Source organism: Ursus arctos, unplaced genomic scaffold (genome assembly GCF_023065955.2).
Source record: "Ursus arctos isolate Adak ecotype North America unplaced genomic scaffold, UrsArc2.0 scaffold_14, whole genome shotgun sequence".
Lineage (NCBI taxonomy): Eukaryota > Metazoa > Chordata > Mammalia > Carnivora > Ursidae > Ursus > Ursus arctos.
Genome location: NW_026622808.1, coordinates 68,300,943 through 68,320,158, shown reverse-complemented (window position 1 = coordinate 68,320,158; position 19,216 = coordinate 68,300,943). Strand labels below are relative to the sequence as shown.

General features: G+C 56.4%; 1 protein-coding gene across 1 annotated transcript in view; it reads right to left on the bottom strand.

Annotated features, from left to right (window-relative positions):
* The window catches only part of NUP210 (nucleoporin 210), a 103,098-nt gene that overhangs the window by 15,452 nt on the left and 68,430 nt on the right, over nucleotides 1-19,216 (bottom strand). Inside the window, exons 21-30 of the mRNA XM_026501447.4 lie at nucleotides 14,204-14,332; nucleotides 13,036-13,163; nucleotides 12,811-12,946; nucleotides 11,235-11,297; nucleotides 10,872-11,051; nucleotides 8,278-8,358; nucleotides 7,065-7,196; nucleotides 5,827-5,985; nucleotides 2,998-3,089; nucleotides 1,012-1,186 (exon numbers count right to left, since the gene is read on the bottom strand). Coding sequence (XP_026357232.3) covers nucleotides 1,012-1,186; nucleotides 2,998-3,089; nucleotides 5,827-5,985; nucleotides 7,065-7,196; nucleotides 8,278-8,358; nucleotides 10,872-11,051; nucleotides 11,235-11,297; nucleotides 12,811-12,946; nucleotides 13,036-13,163; nucleotides 14,204-14,332 — 1,275 coding nt within the window. The remainder of the gene's footprint in view (nucleotides 1-1,011; nucleotides 1,187-2,997; nucleotides 3,090-5,826; nucleotides 5,986-7,064; nucleotides 7,197-8,277; nucleotides 8,359-10,871; nucleotides 11,052-11,234; nucleotides 11,298-12,810; nucleotides 12,947-13,035; nucleotides 13,164-14,203; nucleotides 14,333-19,216) is intronic.

The following is a 19,216-nucleotide window of genomic DNA, read 5'->3' as shown; positions in this document are numbered from 1 at the left end:
ATGGGGGCTGCTGGGAGCCTGCAGGTGCGCCAGGGAAAGCAGGACGGGGAGGAGGGAACCCGAGCTCCAGAGATGTGGCCTTGGTCCCCTCACTCCGAGTAAAATCTGTCCTGGCCAGAATGTTCGCCCCCTCAAAAGACCTGATTTCTGGGATAAAGATCAGTGAGTACAGTGACAGGTACACAGCTGGTGCTCAATACATATTAGCTGAAATAGGGTGAGCAGTGAGTCGCTTCCACTTACTCAAAAAGAAGAGCAAAGGGTTCCCTGCGAGGCACCCACCTTGACACGAAAAGGCAGTAATTAAGGAAGCAGGTCTGTGGCCCAGGCCACCCCTTAAACTCAAAGTCACACATGTCGTCTGTCACCCAGGATTCAGCATGTGGCTAGGAGGGGAATTTGGGGCACCCGACCCAAGGTCGCCCAAGGAGAATGTCCCTAGCACCAAGGAGCATGGAATGGCAGGGGGCCATGGGAACAATTGTGATGAGGCCGGGGGACCCAAACCCGAGCCCGGCCCATGTGGGTTAGGGCCCAGACCCGGCCTCGCAGCCACCGAGACTGACTCACTTCCACTGTGAGTCTCGGTTTCCTCGCCTGTAAAACGGGTCACTGAATTCTCCACACCGCCACGCGTGTACGTAACGCGACGATTTCTGTGCCGGGTGTCCAGCACACGCCGTCAATGCTGTGGGCACCGACCATGCTCCACGCACCGCTGCCCCGTCAGGACGCAGGGTGCCAGTCCCAGCAAATCACAGGCCTCGCTGGGCCTTGGTTTCCCCTCCCTGAAACAAGGCCGTGGCAATCAATAACCTCCAAGGAACTTCGGCTCTGACATCCAGAAGATGCTATAGCTTTTCCTCTAGGACCTTTGCCCCCAGGTTATTCTCCAGTAAATTCTTCTGTACGATTTCTCAGCTGGAAGGTGAATAGATCCATTTTACACCTGCGAGGGGGAGTTTTTACCTCGACGCTATTACTCCAAAAAGGGGGAGAACACGATCCTACCTTTACAGCGAAGATGATGGTTTGGTTGGCCCCAAAAGGCTCTTGGGCAGTCACTTCGATTGTGGACGTCCCGATCACGGACCCTGACGTCAGGAAGCCTTTCTCATCCACGTGCACCACGGGAACCTTCTCCGGCCCATCCAGCACGCGGTAGCTCAGAGACGCTGCACCATCCCTTTGGAAAACAAACAGACCCAGTTTTTCAGAGGTCACAGTGAGGGGCCCTGCGTCCCTGCCCTGAGACGCGGCCGTCTGGGCTTCCCGAGGGCTCCTGGGAGAAGGAAAAGGCCTGATCCTGGCCCCACCGTGCATTAGGGCCTGGGTGGGCAGCCTGACTACAGCCTCCCCAGTCACCCACGGGACACCTAATGTGGGAAACTGACGGTTCCAAGGAGAGTGCTGCTTCTGGGAGAAGAGACTGAGGTCTGAGCTTCTCTCACCCCGTGCTCGGGATGTTTGCTGTAAAAGATTGTTTCTGGGGCAAACTATTTCGCATTTACTGACATAAGGCAGCCTGGCACGGTGCGAAGAGGACGGGGCCCTGACTGAGCAGAGTCCCAACGCCCCGCAGACAGCTGCGTGCCTTGAGGCACCTCGTGTCTCCTCTCTCGGCCTCTGTTTCCCCAACTGTGAAAGGGAAGCGATGGTCTTGCCCTGTCCTATTTCCAAGGGCAGGGAACGGGATGAAAATGGGCTACTTGCTCAGAAAATGGTTCGTGAAGCTGCTAATGACCCGCGCTGGGTAGAAGACAAACTCCACGTGTTTTATGCTCTTTCACGTTACTATATAATAAAGAAACGACAGGAAGGGAAAGTGTTCCGCCCCCAGGGCTAGCCCCCTCACCTCGCTCTTTGCACGCAGCCCTACAGACCCTGTTCAGACCACATTAAATAAATGTTACTGCCTCTGCTTCAACTTTCTCCCCCATCACCAACCCCTTCCTTGGAAACTGCAGAAGTCCTGCTCACCCTTCAAGACGCAGCTCAAGGAGCCTGGACGGCTCAGTTGGTTAAGTGTCTGCCTTCAGCTCAGGTCATGGTCTCAGGGTCCTGGGATCGAGCCCCACGTCGGGCTCCCTGCTCTGCGGGGAGCCTGCTTCTCCCTCTCCCTCTGCCCCTCCCCCCACTCATGCTCAAGCGCTCTCACTCTCAACTAAATAAATAAAATCTTAAAAAAATGACCCAGCTCAAGCATCTCTATCTGACATGCTTCCCCTAAGTCCTCACCCCGAAGGCCCTTCTTTGGGCTATGGCTGAACCATTAGACCTTGTTTGACTGTCACCCTTCCCGTGCTGTGCTCCTCTCTTCCCACCAGAACGTCATCCACCGGTGGTCCAGGAGCCTAGCACACAGCCTGGCATTTAGACACTTGGGGCTGAATGAACATCACATGTGTGTGCTTCAGGCACCATGCAAGTACCCCTGTGGTCCTCAGAGCCCCCCCTTTGCAAACTGCCGTTCACATGCAAAGAAAGTCATTGCTACCAAAGGCACCCCACGTGAATATAAGACAGGAATTACACGTGCAGACACCGATGTGTGTCCCCATCGAGTGGGGATCTGGCTAAGTGCAGGTCTGGGGGGCCCCAGAATTTGCATTTTACCATGCTCCCAGGTGATGCCCGTGCTGCTGGGTCAGGAATGATACCCACCAAGCAGCAAGCCTCGAAGACAAAGGGGCATTTGAAAATTTAACTCTTCCAAGGTGGTACTTTTCCCCTTTGGGGTCGTGGACTGGAGCAGTGGGCGTTAAACGGTTTCTGGGAGACAGGGATGAAAAGCTGGACCCACGGGGACATGTGATGTGGAACAGCAGGAGAAATCCACGGGGAAGAGAAAGAGGAACGCAGAAGCCGCACCCACTTCCACCCGAGAGACGCAGTTCGCTTGAAGCACCCTCGGCTCCTGACAACTTTGACAAATGAGTCGTGGGGTGCGGAGCGCCGCTTCCCAGCCCAGCTGCAAACAAGCGCTGAGTCACGTACCTGTTTGTCTGGAGCCTGATAAAGGAGTTGGGTGACATTAATATTTGTTCTGCTTCTATTTCAGGGCTCAGCAGCAGCAGCTTCTCAAATACCTGGAACGGAGGGCGAGTTTTGTTCCCTGGGATGCGCTGGAGTCCCATCCAGGCCCCTGCTCCCCTCCTGGCAGGGAGACCCAGGGGGCCCAGAGGGGAGGAACACTGTTGCAGGCACCTGCCAGGAAGCAGGGGATGGGATGGAAGGGCGGACTTTTAAGAGAGGCCAGAGGTGTGATGAGAACAAGCAGGCGACTCATGTTCGCGCACCGCGGCGGCGGCTGCGTCATGAAGTCAGGGAGCACGGCCGCTCCCTAGGTTCCCGTGGTGGGGGGAGCTTTGTGGGCACGGAAGGTGGTGTACAGAGTTACCGGGCCCAGGGTCTGGCTCAGCTGCTCCTCACTGTGCCCACCTCGGAATACCCCCCATTCACCCGCGGCCCTGTTCGTACTCCGGGAGCCGCACGGGCCAGGGGCAGGGTGTGTCAGTGAGCCGGGCCAGCAGATGAGAAACCTGGTCCTGTCAGAGCGAATCAGATCGAATCTGATCCTCAGTCCCTAAGAGCTCCGAGGCCTTCCACGGCTCCTCAGCCCATGGTCGCAGCTCTCACGGGAACTCCAGAGCCCTCCTGACAAGCACCCTAATTGCCCACCACCCTTCCAAGTCCCTTTCTCTAGGGGCCCTTGGGAGGACCTCCCTTGGCATCTGAGCCTGGATGCTGAACCCAGCTTTGAGCTCCCCCACTGGCCTCTGATCTCATCAGATGGGCTGGATTCTAAGGGTCCGATTTTCCCTCCCTCCCAGGACTGCTATGTTCTGATCATATACATAAGCCCAGATTTCCGCATCTGTGAAATGGGTCTAAAACCAATAATCCTTGCTATGTCGGTCTCAAAGAGCTGTGGGATTCGTGTAGTGACGTGAGCGGCACTTCCTAAACGGTGAACGATAAATGGCCTCTGGGGGAGAGATGGGGTCCTGGTGTCGGGGGGGAGGGTCCCTCCACCTGGCAGGGGGTGCCCAGGACGGAGCAGCCTCACTGGCTCTGACCCAGACACACCCACGGCACGGGAAACACACCCGCGAATAGGTTTCCTCCTGTTTTTCTTAAATGCATGTGCTTTGTTGCCCTCTTCAGAGGGAGGGGAGGGTGGAAGAGCGATCCTACTTTCCTGTTAACTCAAGTGTCGGGAAAGCAACAGTGCAAGCACCAGGGTCAACAGCGACGGACCCGTGGCCTCGCCCCCCAGGGGGGACAAGGAGGGGGAGCCGTGGGGCCGGCTCCATTAGGGGGAGGCTGCTTCTCATCGCCTGCTGATTCTGCCACGTGGCAAGACGCCGTATCTTCAGGACAAGCTGCCTACTGGGTTTTTAGACAACATCTTCCTATTTTTAAATGCTGGCAACAAATAAAAATTGTTTCAGAGCACTTCATGAGCCAAAGCAGATCCATCTGTGGGCTGGAACCAGCGTCTCGAAGTTTCTGAAGGACTCAAACCTCCAGCTGCTGTCAGCTAGGGAAACCGAGGCACAGAGATGCTAAGTGACTCAAGTGAGGTTGCAGAATTTGGAAGCTGCAAAGCCCTGTCTTTAATCCTGAGAGGCGCCAGACATGATTTCATTTTATTTTTAACTGGGAAGAATGTATCTTTGTATTTGGGTCTGTGTTTGTAACTGTATTTATCCACGTATGCGTGTGTGTGTGTGTACGTGAGCGTGTGTGTGTCTGTGGGTCTGTGGGTGCACGTGCCGGCACACAGGCAGAGGTAAGGGGGTTGCTAAATGGCTGTTTCTTTCTTTGAAAATCTTTACCCCTGCAGGGGTAAGCGTCTAGGTTAGAACCGGTTTATTTCATCCGCAAGCGGGGGCTTGACTCTGTTTCTCTTCTCATGATATGTAGGGGCCACCTTCAGTTTTTCTTCTCAGTCTAGAGGGATCCCGTGTTACCGAGTCCCAGATGAGCAGAACGGGGCCCTTTGAAGCTAAAAATGCTCTTCAGAAGCAACTTGTCCCCTCCCTAGTTTTAGAGAGGGTCCCCGAAGGACAGGGGAGGTAGGAGGGCAGGCTGGAGAGAGAAACATGGGCGCCGAGCCCCAGGTGGGAGAACCACTGGGCTCTAGGTCCTGACTCAGTGGTGTACCCCTGGGGGCTCTGAGCAACCCCCTCCCTCTCTGAGGCTCGGTTTCCATCTGTGAACCGATGGGTCACACTGTCTCCCAGGCCGTCCACACTGCACAGCCCTCCAGGCCTTTCTGGGCCCACCACCCACTCACTGCGACCTGGAGGGGGCACTTTGACCCCTACCCCCTTGGGCCGCAGGCTCGTCATCAGGCAGCAGTGCCCCCCTGGCTTCATGGAGCACCTCCCAGGTGAGACGACACTGGGAAGTGGCGAAAGGCAAGTCTGCCTCCATTAAACGCTCTGTGAGTATTTGCGAAATAAACACAGACAATTCCGCGAATGCCTCATGATTTTCCAGTTCTTCCTACCATGAAGGTGCCTCAGACTCCGAGCGCAGAATTATCTATTTGGGGGAAACACTGAGCTATCTCAGACCTCTAGGACTTTGTACGCGCCATTCCTTCCACCTGGCCTGCCGGCCACCCGCCCCCACCCTGATGGCCTCGGGCAGCCCCAACTCTGGGCTCCCACAGCACCTTATATACTCCTGACCCCTGCAGGCCGAGAAGTGAGCAGGTGCAGGGGTGGTAGCAGGGCTGATGGGGGCCTGAATGGCCTGGGAGGGGTGGGGGCGCTTGCTTTCCCTCTAACGGTGGCTTCGGCCCCCGCCCTTTACCTGGATTTGGATCTCATCGGTGAGTTCTTTGGCGAGGCCAAGCAGCTGCCCAGCGGTGGGGTCCAGAGCCTTGACCACCACTCTCAGCCCGGTCCGGCCTTTCACCCGGCCATGCACGTTCATGGCAAAGTTGTACTGTGCCGGCAGCCGTAGTGAAGCCTGGGATAGACACCAAACACGTTCTCAGGGACGGTCTGGGGCCCCGGTACCCCCAATAGCTGCCCACCCGTCCTCAAAGGCTCTGCCTCCCCTCTCTGGCCGGGGCCCGCTAACCCCAGCAACCGTGTAGCATACAGTTGTGCAAGGTTCACAGGTACAGGTGGGTCAACCCAGCTGGGCAGGCCTTCTCAGAACCTTTAGTGTGTAGAGTGGGTGATGAACCAAGAGGGATGCCAGGCTTGGCAGTGTTTCCCTAAAAAGCCCCCTCTTGTTATGGGATGTCTGTGCTATGGGAACAGTCTGGGGAAGCCCTAGGACCCTCCCAACCACCCCCTCCCTGCTGTGCACAGATAAGGCAAGAAGAAACCTCCTCAAACCAGCCCCCACTTGGGTCCTGCATGACCACGGCCCACCGGGGTGGCAGACTGGAGTCACCAGGGCTCACGCCCTATCCCATCTCTCCACTGGCCCACTGGGCAACACACGCCAAGTCCCTGCCCATAGGGAGGCTCCAGTCAATACAAGGAGGGGGTCAGTAGCTTTTCTTCCAGCTCTCAGGTCTGAGGAAAGGCCAGGGTCCCTGCAAGAAAGGCTGAGGGGAGGGTAATTTGCCCTCGTGGGTAAATCCTGAAAAAGCCCCGGGACTGCCAGGCATCGCCTCAGAGAAAAGGTCAGAAGTTACAGACTGGGGACCCTGACCAAGACCCTGTGATGTTCTAGAACTTCTGTGGCCTCCCCAGCAGGCTGTCATTTTTGCTGCATCCCGAAGTCGGTTACCCACGAAGCCGTCCGTGCAGCTTACCAAGCTCGCGCTTAGAGTGGAAAGGCCTCCGAGGAGGGAGAGCTAGGAGCCCAGATTCCTGGACATGAGAGGACTGGGAGGGGAGGAAGGACATTAGGAGAGGACGGTGTGGTGGCAGCATCTGCTAGGTGTCCCGATGAGCCTTGAGAGAGAGAGTGGGGCCAGGAGTGGCCCGGGAGTGAGGGTGCAGACCCCACGTGCAGAAGTACGGGGAGACGGCTCCGTGCTCCGGACACGGGTGCACACGGCGGGGAGGGGGCTCTGGGTGGGCAGTTACCTCGTGGTGTCGCCCCCGGATGTCCAGGATGTCCCGCTTGGTGACAGACCAGTGGAAGGTCAGGCCTGGCACAGCGTTGCCAAAGGAGAAAGGGTTCTGGCTGTTGGTGATCCCGGTGATATAAACGGGCATCTGCAGGAGAGAAGCCAGGCCCGGGGCAACCGGAGGTCCCCTGCTGAGCATGCCCCCCGAAGCCCTGGGCACTGCCTGAACTACCTCTCCACTCCCTGGGTCCCTTCCTATCGCCCTTGTGCCATGGGAGCCGCGCCCCGTCCTTCCCTCCAGAGATGGGCCCAGCACAGGTGCGGGAAGGGCTGGCGGAACAGCCAGTGATCAAATAAAACACAGAACTGGCCCCTCCACACACTGTCCTTGGGCTGTGGACGGTGTGTCACCTTGTCGGACTGACCCCCTCTCTGTGATGTGACCCCCCAGAGCTCCAGGGTACCTGCAGCCTCCCGAGCGGCACGGCTCACCCTGCCCCGTGGTCCCTGCCTCTGCTCTTCTTTCGCAACCTAGCAGGGGGGCCCTGCTCACGGGGGACGGGCACGGGCGGGAGTCGCAGCTCCTGAGCGCCCGCTAGGCGAAACACGCAGAGGAAAACTGCAAAAAGCCAAGAACAGACTCCGTGCCAGGCTGCCTGGGTCAATTTCCAGGTCCATCACTTACTAGCCGTGTGACCTTGGGCCAAGGCTGTAAGCTCCCTACGTGTGTTCGTCTCCTCATCCATCACAGAGAGCTGACGTGGGGGGCAACCTCACAGGTCGTTAAGGAACATTGAAGGAATTACTGCACAGAAAGCTCGGAGTAGGGTACCTACAGACGTGAGCTCCTGTTACGTGCCAGGTGCTATTCCAGGTGTGGGAAGCTGGCGGACTCAGGGTGGGGAAGGTCCTGAGGGGGCACAGATGTCACTCAGTAATTGTGCCGACACAGAACTGGAGGGGGCAAACGTTACGCAGACAAGGAGCTTCTGCACTGGGGGAGCGAAAACACAGAGTACCTGGGGGGCCTGGGGCAGGAAACACAGGGAAGGCTCCTAAAGCTGGAGCTGAACCCAGGGCCCAGCAGCTGTTGAGCAGGAGAGGGAACAGTGACCTAGCCACGACTCCACCGAGCTCACCCTGAACCTGAACTCAGAGCCCGAGACCTGCCGAGAGGCTGCTCGGACAGCAAGCACGGACGGGGGGCGCCGGCCAGCTTCCTGCCTCACCTGGGTTCCCGTCCTCATGCGAGTGATGGGGGCGCGGATCCTCACGGCCTGGAGAAGCAGCACCTCCACCTCCACGAGGTCCTAGGAAAAGGGCTTCGGGGTTCAGGCTGGCTGCGGTAGGGACTAGGCGCTAGCAGTGGGTGTTTCATGAAGGGACCCCTCCAGGGAAGGGGGATCTTGCCAAGGCCGGCATAGAGTCCCGGGGCCAGGAGGCACTCCCGAGATGTCCAGCACCGTGCTCCTCTCCCTGAGGCAGCCGGGCTTTGTGGGTGGCTCAGCCCACAGAGACCTGGCCGCTGTTTTTCCCGTTCCCTTCGGGGTCCCATCCTGGTCCTCTGAGTCCAGAGACTTGGGGGCAGTCACTGGGGACTGTTCTTCTGGGTGGCCCTCAAAGGACAGGATTGCAGATTCTCCCAACCCCAAATCTAGCATGTTTCTCTCTGTAAGTGACCAGGGTACTGGGACAAACGGAGGACACAGGTAGAATCTAGTTAGAGCAGACCCTACAACCTCTTTCATTCTGAAGTCTATACTCTAATCCGGTCAAAGATTAAGTTTAGGGGCACCTGGGGGGCTTGGATGGTTAAGCATCTGCCTTCGGCTCAGGTCATGATCCCAGGGTCCTGGGATCAAGCCCCACGCTGAGCTCCCAGCTCAGCGGGGAGCCTGCTTCTCCCTCTGCCTCTGCCTCTCTCCCCTGCTCATGCTCTGTCTCTCAAATGAATAAATAAAATCTTTTTAAAAATAAAGTTTAACTTTATCAGGCTTTTTTATAGTGCTTTTGACTCTTGCTGAACCCAGGCTACTAAACCCCTTAAGCCTTTCTCGCATTGGCTCATACTGAATCCGCCGCCTTGTGATGTGGACGGATGCCTGGTATTTAGTAGGTGCTTGGTAAACATCCATTCCCTGCCTTCCCTTTGTCCCTTTCACTGCCCGGGCTCCTCTGCCTGTCCCGGCCCATACCCCGGCCACGGGTGCTGGATCTGTGACCTGGTTTAGGCAGATGCAACTGGGAGTTTCTGAGCAGAACCCCACACTCTCTGCGGACACGTGGGCCTCAAGCTGAGCCCCCGCCTGCCTGGGCTCAAGAAGACGGCTTCCAGCTGGAGCCGGCGGCGCAGCCTCTCCATCTGCCAAGGGGCACCAGGCCCTTCCCCCGGCTCCTCTCCCACCGCGCCGGATGGGAGACACACAGAGAGAGGTGGCCCAGCAAGGTCAGACCAGGAAGAGAAGGGGCCGGGAGGGAAACGCATGGCTGTCTGCCCCTCTGGCCAAAGTTGCAGCCAGCTGCCATTTCAGCCACCTGGGCCCCCAGGAGGAGAAAAATAAACGAGTTCCTGAAGCCACAGCCTTTCTTTAGAAGGAAAAAAAAAAAAAAAAAAGAAAGGAAAAAGCAAGCAAGCAAGGCCTCCTCGGTCCTTCATCTTATTCTCCGGGACGTCTCTCTGAATCCTGCTATAGGCCACAGGACAGCTTCCACATTCCCAACGCTTTCTTGTCGTCTTTATAAAATCGATAGGTAGAATCAGGCCATCTACCTCCATGATTCAAAAAGACTTTGTGGTCTAAGTGCGACACTTGCAGAGACACTGAAACTCCTGCGAAAGGGAGTAAATCAATGAACTCAGCGTCGGATCAAAGTCAGCCTCGGGGAAGGACGACGCATCGGCCTCCCGTTCTCTAGGTCGGTGCACGTACCAGCCCCCCTAGGGGCCCTGTTCGGATGCAGTGACCTCAGGGGAGCCCACGGACTCCTTCCAGGGAGCCCTGAATGCTGGAACAGGGGACGGGGTTCTGACAAGGCTGTCTGAAGTCACAGGAGAGCCCAGATTTCTGGCCGCCCCCCCGAGATGCTGCCACCAGTCACCGCAGTCACAGGATGTCAGGGAGAACCTGGGCCTGCTCAGGATGTGGAGACCATCTCCCATCTCCCCTGAGGAGCCCAAGGAGGGGCCCACCCCCGGGAAACAAGGAACACGATCAGACTCAGAAACCAGTGTTCAGGGCACCTGCCCGGCTCAGTGGGTGGAGCACGCGGCTCTTGGTCTCAAAGTCATGAGTTGAATGTGAAGCCCCACGTTGAATGTGAAGCCAATTTACACAAACAAACAAACAAACAAAAGAGACCAACTTTCCCCCGCCTGGAGTCAGGGCCGCCGATGTGGGGCAGGAAGACCCTCCTGCAGGGGGGACTCCCCTAACTGACCCTTCCAACATCTCTACTGATCCAGAAAAGCACTTCGCAAATGTCCCCGAGTCCAGCCAAGAGGTCTGGGGAGTAACTTAACCTCCAGCAGAGCAAGAGCGATTAGCACATGATTCAGGTTGTCCTTTTTTCCTGGAAATACAAGTCTGGGTCTGAAATCCTACTGGCGTCCAGCCCCTGAAAACTCATACTGCAATCCACAAAGCATGTCGGAGGCAGCCGTACCCCTTCTCTTCCGTCTGCACGTCCCCAAGCCTCCGGCCACTAGCTCTTCCTTAGGCCCGTCATCGGGAAGCAGGGTAGCAGCAAATGCCCGGGGGCAGGGGGCGCCGAGGGAACTAAAGGACGTGGGTGTAGAGTGCCCAGTGGAGCCCACACGCATTACCTGAGATACAATGACGAGCTTGCCAGTCTCAGCGTCCACAGCCTGCACGACCCCAGACACCGTGCCGTTGCCGACCGCCAGCCCCCGCACCAGCCCCGCGCTGTTCACCACGGCAACGCTCTCGTTGCTGATGGAGAAGAGGATATTGGACTGGGGCTGCGGGCCGCCCTCCGAGGTGATCTGGAGAGGGGAGAAACAGCGGTGCCCAGTCAGCCCCCGTGTCTCATCCTCAGAGGCGAGGGCGCCAACACCCCCAAGCTCTCCATCTTAGCCTCTTGACACCCAGGGTGGGGGTGAGCACATGCCTGAACCCAGGCAGGGGCCATGGGTGGGCTGGGCAAGCATGTGGCCTTTGGCTCCTACCTGCATCATGGCCCCAATGACCAGCGTCACCTTCCTGGGTATCAACCTAAATGGGGGAAAGACCTGCGTGTGGAAACACAAGAGAGAAGGGGGCCAGTGTGTTCCGAGCTCACGCGGCCGGGCAGAATCCCCCTGAATGTTTTCAGGGAGGGGTCACGTGGCGCCTGGACTTCCCTCCTCTGTGAGAGAGGACTGGGGAGGGGCTGGGGTCCTGGCTGGCTTGGGAGGAGCCCGAGCGCCCCTCTCCAGGATCTCAGCCCCCCAGGGGCCTAAGGATCTGCGGTTCCTGGGGCACGTTCTGCTGTTTGAAACCATGCTTCATTTCACCAGACCTGAAGCCCCACAAAAATCAACAAATCTTCACGTAAACCCCCCCCTTCCAGCACGGTCCTCTCCGCGTGGTCCCAACCAGCAGTGTCAGTGTCGCCCGAGAACCATCAGAAGCACACATTCTCCAGCCCACCCCAATCTATGGAATCTGAATGGGGGGGGGTCCTGAAATCTTTTTTAACAAGTCCTCCGGGGGATTCTGATGCACGTCAAAGTGCACATTCCACTGCCTTCAGGATTCTTCTCCCTTTCCCCGCGTATCTCCAATTTCTACTGATAAATTGCCTGAGAATAGTTCTCTTCTTCAGTGCCCTCAAAACTCGTCAGATGGAGAAAGAGGGGTTTGGGGGGGGCAGGGACAAGGACGCCCTTGTCTCTGCAGCACGGAAGGCCCAACGTCATCCTCCTGCCTCCCTCCCAGTCCCCGCCTAGCAGGAGCACAGGAAGAACCCGGACGGTGAGCGCATACGCCAGTCGGCCAAGGGGCTGCTGCGTGCGTAAGGATTAGTCTCTGTAGGGCTGTGCTATTTATAGGCAGAAATGAATTCTTCTTCGCCAGAAGAAAGGAGCCCTTCCATCCAGAGGCACAAACCACAAGCACCGGCTCTGGAACAGTTTAATACGAAGTCTGCCAGCCCCCGTGTGGACGAGACCCGCGGAGGAGGCTGGCAGGAAGGCAAGCAGTTTGGTGCTGCCGCTGAAGGAGAAACCTGGACGTGAATTTGGGGCCATGGCTGCCTTGGCCCCTGGGGACTGGGAGGCTCCTGTGAAAACCTAATGCCACAAGATACTCCCAAGTCACACACGGAGATGACCCCAGGGGACCTTGGAGCTCCCTGCTTGCTCCGGGAGCTGCCACGACAGCAGCCCCCTGCCTCGGAGCCCGGTTTGGGCCGACTGCCAGGATGAGCTTCCTGCCTGCAGCTTCCGCCCAGCCGCTCCTTTCTGGCACTTTCGGCCATGTGACAAGTGGCTCTCCCCCTCTCTGAGCCACATCCCTCCCAGAGGGAGATTAAAGTACCTCAGGGCCCTCCCTCTGGTGCTGCCTCCCCGGGGACAGGTGAGGGCTCCCTTTGAATCAGAGAACATCGCAGGGCAGAGATTTTCATACGGTTTCTCCACGGCAGCTTCCTGGACAACCCCTAGAACTCCTAGCCCACCGCCAAAACGACACACTTCCCACTCCACGCATGCAGGCAGCCAGGGCTGGATGGATCCCACATGGTGGGAGGAGGCACAGCTTTACCTCAATCTGCTGTGGGGCCGAGCTGATTCGCTGTCCAGCTTTGTCAGTCACCGTCGCCGTGAGACTGGTCTGGCCAATGGCCACACCATGCACGCGGAATGTGGCGGTGTAGTCGTCAAGAGCTTCGTCGAGGGCCCTGGAACAGAGGGAAGGGCTGGGACTTCTCCCCTGAACCTGCCAGTGCCGTCTCTGAGACAGCTTCCTTGGACCCCTGGGAGGACTCACACCAATGTGATGATCTGAGAAGCCGCTCGGAGCTTCAGGTCCATGAAGGCGAAGTATTTGGCCAGGAAGGGCTTCTTGTGAAAGTCCAGCACGCGGACATATGCCTTGACCGTCTTCCCAATCTCCACCTGCATCGTGGGGTACAGACTCAGGTAGCCTTTGAGCGACTAGTTCTAACACCGGTGGCCCTCCAAGGCTTTCTGCCAAAGCGCTGCTAACCTCAAACCCACAGACCCAGGTTGAGCTCCAGACAATCAGCCAATCGACAAACAAAAATCAATATAGTGCTTCCTGTATACAAGGGGCTTTGGGAATACTCAGATGCATAAATTACACTCCCCACTCTTAAAGAACTAAGAATCTAGTTAGAGTGACAAGACGCAGCCAGGATGGCATACAGGAGGAGTTCAGTAAGTGCTCATTGACCAAATGGCTCACACCTGGCAGCAAGACCCTCAGGATAGGAAGTGTCGGAGATGCTTAGTCAAGAAACAGAAGTCTGATGGGGAACTAGGACCACAGAAGGAATATCGGAGGCTGTGTAAGAGAATACTGGCTTTTCGAGTGCCCTAAGCTGCTCAAACGTTCCCCTTTTAATTCCTACTCTCTCCAGTCAGGAAACTAGGAACCTGACAGCAACCCTCTGTGAGCCTAGCTGCAGCTCCTTCAGGTATTTGGAGCAATAAAAAGTCCCTATTTGTGTTAAAGAAAAGCCTAGATCTATGACGTATTCCTTTTCCAAAAGCACTTGGCAGTCATGCATTTTACTCATTTGCCGCTTGGATTCCAAGAATCCAAAACCCACATACTGGAGAGAAAATTCACCGTCGGCAAGGTGTGCGCCTTGCTTCGTACCTACGCCCGCTAGAGGACAGGAAGTCCCAAGTCGGGGCGAAGGAGGAGACAACTTCGGGCACGACTTACAGATGAACTCTCCTGATGTCAACTGGCATAAAAATCGGACCACAGAGGTTGCTCCACAGCGTGCAGAAGGAGGGACAGAGGCGAGACAGCACTAGAAGCTCGAAGCAGCCCAGGAGGTGGGTACGGGGACTCAGAAGCCAGGAGAAAGAGCAAAGGCATGAGGAAAACTACTCTCAGAGCCTCGCCACTCTCCTCGTCTCCGTGAACCAGCAGTGAGGGGCCCTATCAGGAAGCTGCCACTGACCTTATCAACCACGCGGACGTAGAGCTCCTGAATGTCCGAGACGTACACGTCAGCTTTTGCTGGGGCCGGGAAGGCCAGGCACAGGTCATGGATCATGATGGTCGACATGCCCGGGAGCAAAGGGTGCACCTGCAATGTTGGAAGGGATGCTCAGTCCTGCAGCTGCTCGTGGCATCAGCCCATCCCTCACGGAGGGATCTCCCATCTCCAGGAGGCCTCCAGGCCAGGGCTCAAGCAGCAGACAAGGAAAATCCTAACCCAGATATTGCCCTGTCTACTCTGTGTTTTGAGCCCCCAGTGCCAGCCAGGGAGAGGGCTTGACACGTAACATGGTAGAACCGGGATGGATCTTGGAGAGCATTTACTTCAACTTGGTACAATTTACGAGACGGAGAAAATGGAAGTTGCTCCAAGCAGAGCAGTCAGTGGCCATGGGACACACACGAGGACTCAAACTCAGGACTTCATGTCTCCCGTGCAGGCCACCTGCCCCTGCAGCTCCAGTAATAGAAGAGTGCCATACACGACATAGCAGCTTTCTGAATGAAACCCTCACTCAGGAGCCGTCCTCTGGCCCCCTAGTATCTCAGAACCTGTATACAGACCACAGAGGCCAGCATGGTCTCAAGTATTAGCCCTGTGAGTCTCATTCATCCCAACATTCTTCTCTGCCTTGGCCGTGTTTGAAGTAGAGACCTCGTGAACACTCTGAGTGGATGGACACACCCGAGCTACTGTGTTCCAGTCTTTGCTGCAAAGACTCCCCACCCCCATTTTAAACCTCCTTCTTTCCCCATCTGCTTCGGTGACCCCACATTCAGAAGCATCTTTCCCCAGAGGAACCGCACCACAATCACTGTCTCACACCGCACGCACACTCGTAGTGATGTGTTGTATTGCTTAGGCATGTATCTCAACTGGATGGTCTGGGGGCTGGGCAGCTGGGGGGTAAACCATGGAGCTGGTGGCTGAGTCCAGAGGGCTGCTTCCCATCTCTGTCAGGCCCTGGCTTTGCTGGCTAGAGTTTGTGGTGGTAGAGACATTTGGCAGGGGGCAGGAAGGGGCGGTTTATAGTGATTCAGTATTTGCAAAGCTAGAAGGTCAATATTAAGAACCTGTGGGGGGGAAAGAAAGCAGGTTTCTGACCTTGAGGAGACAGCCAAATGTGATCACATCATATCCAGGTTAAAATCCTGCAAAGGCAGCCCAGAGAGTGAGTCCAAACCCTTCACATGTCCTAGAAGATCCTGGCACGAGCTGGCCCTTGCCCATGGCTCTAACGTTACTGCAAACCATGCTCCCTCATTGCAGTCAGGCTCCAGCCACCGTTCTGCTCTGTTCCCCAAAGCCAGCTAGAGCCTGCCTGCCTCAGGCCACACAGCCCATCTTAACAATCTGGGGCTTTTTCCCCGCACCCTGTCTTCACCTGCTGACTCCGGGTCCTTCTTCAGGCTTTTGCTTAAGCATCCGTCCTAGGAAAGTCTTCCCCAATTAGACAGCTAAGGCTTCTTCGCTATCTTTGCTCACTTCTCCTGGTGTGGCTTTACTGCTTGTAATTAGGCAGTGACAGAGACCATAGCCTAGTGTCCGTCCGCCCCCAGGCTGTCTTCTCACCGGCTATAGCCTCAGGGCTGGGCCTAGCGTCTGGCACAGGCTCACCCCTCACTAAACATATATTGATCAGACCAAGATCCAGGTCACAGCTCTAGGTCACTGCAGTTATGGCAAAGAAACCTGGTACCCCAGCCTGCTTGCTTAGCTTTAATTTTAGCTTTGTGAAGACCTAGAAATTCTGGGGGGAGGGGGGAGTCGCAAACCCACACACCCTCGTCTCTTTGGGAAGTGCCGATTGTGGTCCAACTCCTTCAATGCACATATGGGGAAACTGAGGCCCACACAGGCTGGGAACCAGCCTTGAAGGGGCAGCACTGGGGAAGAAACCCAGGTACCCAAGCTCCCAGTTCAGGGCTTCTTCTACCACACTCTGCCACTTCCCAGAGCGGGATGCCCCCAGTAACCAAAATGGAACCGTGAGCAGGGGAGGAGGTCAGGGCAGGAAAAGGCCAGAGCTGAGGCAGAGGCCCAAGCCCACGGTTAGCTGGGGGCACAGAGCATTAGCAAGCTTGGCCAAGCTGGAAACTGCCAGTATCATTGAGCTCAAGGGCACACCAACACAGATGAGGCGTGCCCGAGTTATTCCACACCATGACTTAAAGTCGATTAACAAAGATCCCAGAGCGGAAATCACGGTTGTATTCCAAAGTGATGCCTGGGCAATTTGAGCCATCACCACCCAAGTCTGGTATGAAATCCGGGCTGCAGAGTGGGGTCTGGGAAGCACCAGGCCTCCAGCTTTGCCAGGATGATTCACCCTGGCTTATTCGTTTTCCCTCAATGAAAACTCATTAAAAAAATCGAGAGAGAGAAATGAGAGCTTTCTTTGAAAACCTAATTCAAGGCTCCAATCTAATGCTCCTGCAGAAGTAACCGCTGTCAGGACCTGCGTGTCCTTCACAGCACCGAGAAATCACACGTTGCACTGGCGGCTGACAGACCCACGCAGGGGAATGCATGGAGGGCTTTTTCCTGTTCTTTTTTCCCTCTCCTTCAAAAGGACCATTTTGCACATTTTAAACAAAGACATAAAATGGCGAGGGGAAATCAATTTGTCTTCCACTTGATTTCCCAGAGGCTGGACGTCCGGCCACCTTCCGGATGACAGACGCAGAGGACGGCCTCGAGCTGCCATCCGTGGAGAGGCTGCGTGACCCGGCCTGCCCCCCTGCCAGCACACATCAGCTCCCCTCGCCCCTGCCCAACAAGACTTCGGGGGAGAGCTCGCCGGGCCCCCTGGGAGACAAACCGCTCTTGGGGAAGGGAGGGCATTTGCCAGGCGGCTGGTGGCCGAGCAGGGACCTGCCCCCCTGCTGACTCTGGCCTCTGCCTGTCTGCTTCTCCAGCCATCTCGGATCCACTTGCTTCTTGACGGACATTCGGGGGGAACGTGTATGCGGGAGAGGAGGAGGGGAAACTCCAGGCCCGAGTGAATTCTCATTTCTAAGTGTTGAAGGTGCCACCCGAGAACTTCGGTGCATACTGAGCCCAGAGGGAAGCCCTGTCATCTCTTCGGAGACGATGAATGCATTACTGCTCATTAAGACCCTGGCAGTGGAGCAGATGGAGGCTCCGCTCATGCGCAGGCTGACGCCGTGAGGTCCGCTTGCACCCGCCAAGCCCCAAGGTTCCGGCTGCGCTGGCTTGGCTCCTCGCTTCCCCGGGCCCCACATGCTTCAGACTTGTCCCCTGATGGGTGGCATTTATAGATAAATACTTCCAAACGCCATAGGACCCACCAGCTCCCGTTTCCTAGTATAGAGTGCCTGTCGATGGCACGGGGAAGGGGGGTCAGGACGTGCCGTGCAAGTGTTGGGGTCTATACCCCCAACAAGATGTCCTTGAGACCTCTAGGGGGTGACCATGAACACAGGGAAATCACAGGCACAGGGAAGAGCCCTGGTTTGGTTGCTGGATGAAAATCCATCCAGGTACGTCTGTCCTCAGGTCATTTGCAGGGGAAAAGCAGGACACCCCCAAGTTAAAGCCGGCAGCTGCCACTGCTACCCACCTCATCTTCCTTCCTGACGCGCTCCTCGAATACACAATGTCGCCGTGCCTGGCTATGCATCACGGGCCCAAGGAATGGAGAGAACACCGGGGCTCGCGCTTTGCTCACCATTGACCCCCAGTCTTTGTAGAATGAATGCGTTACTTAAAGGGATGAAGTGCTTGGCGCACAGTAGGTCCTTTACCCCTGCCCTTCTAGTCACACGGGTTCTGCATGGAGGACTTGATTTGAAATGGAAAGAACGGGTGAGAAGAAAGAAACCCTAAGTTTAAATCAGGTAAGCACTCCTAGGGTCAAGCCAGCCAAAAATGAAACAAAGGCCCCTCGCAGAGAGCTTTGGGGGGGTGTACGAGCAGAATTCCGCACAGCCACGCACAGCCCTTCATGCATTGTGTGGGCAGAAGAGCCTCCACGATGGCCCTGGCGTGAGAGCGCCACAGCTCCCTTCTAGAGACACTCAGAAGCCGAAACACACCCAGGAGCCATTCTTGCCTCCCGACTGTGTATCAATAGGGAAGAAAGAAACATTTTCTATGAGCTAATTGAAGAACTGCTGTGGGCTTTCTTGTCTCTGTGATTAAGGGAAATGAGAATGTTGCTAATTAGCAGCTGGAAAATGCCAAAGAAATGTGTAAACGTCCTTCAGAAACAACTGTCTCAGAGAAGCTGCTAGGATCTGTCACCAATTGTCAACGCTCCGTGAAAAGTTCCTCCGGCGGGTTACAGGAGAGGCAGAGGGAAGAGAACCCAGTCTCCACCTGAGGTACAATGGTCTCTGCACAGGCCCAAGCCGATGGGGAGCAGACAGCCCAGGGGTCCAGGTGCCTCCCGAACACCTTATGAGGACTGCCACATGGGAGGCTGCTGGTGCTTCCCGCAGGGCTAGGCTTGCCCTGGGGGTGTGCCTGCACTGGGCGCTCTGTCCCACTCCACAAGAGTCATGGCGGATGAGACACACGACCAAGGGCCAGCCCACAACCTAGAGAGATCTGCTGCGGCTCTTGCTGGGACCATCTGTAGAACGGGGACATCGGTACTTGTCTTGACTGGAGAAGCCTAGCGTCTGCTGCTGACGGGGATGGCACAGGGGTAAACCGAGAACTGCAGCATTGTGGGACTGAACAGGCTCGTAGGTCTTCCGGGGAAACTTGACTCTGATGTGGAAATCCACTCTCGAGTCTTACACAAGTGTCCCAGCTCCTGTTTGGCTGCCTCCAGAGACGGGGCACTCACTACCTACAGGGGCAGCCCAGTCCAACACGGGCTCTTAGAAGTTCTTGTTCTTGGAGGAAAGTTCTCTCTCTGGCCGTAGGTCCATCCTCCGGGCTTACTCAAAATGTAAGGTGTAAGGTAAATGTGAGTAAAGGTGTCCCCAGGTATTGCTGGCA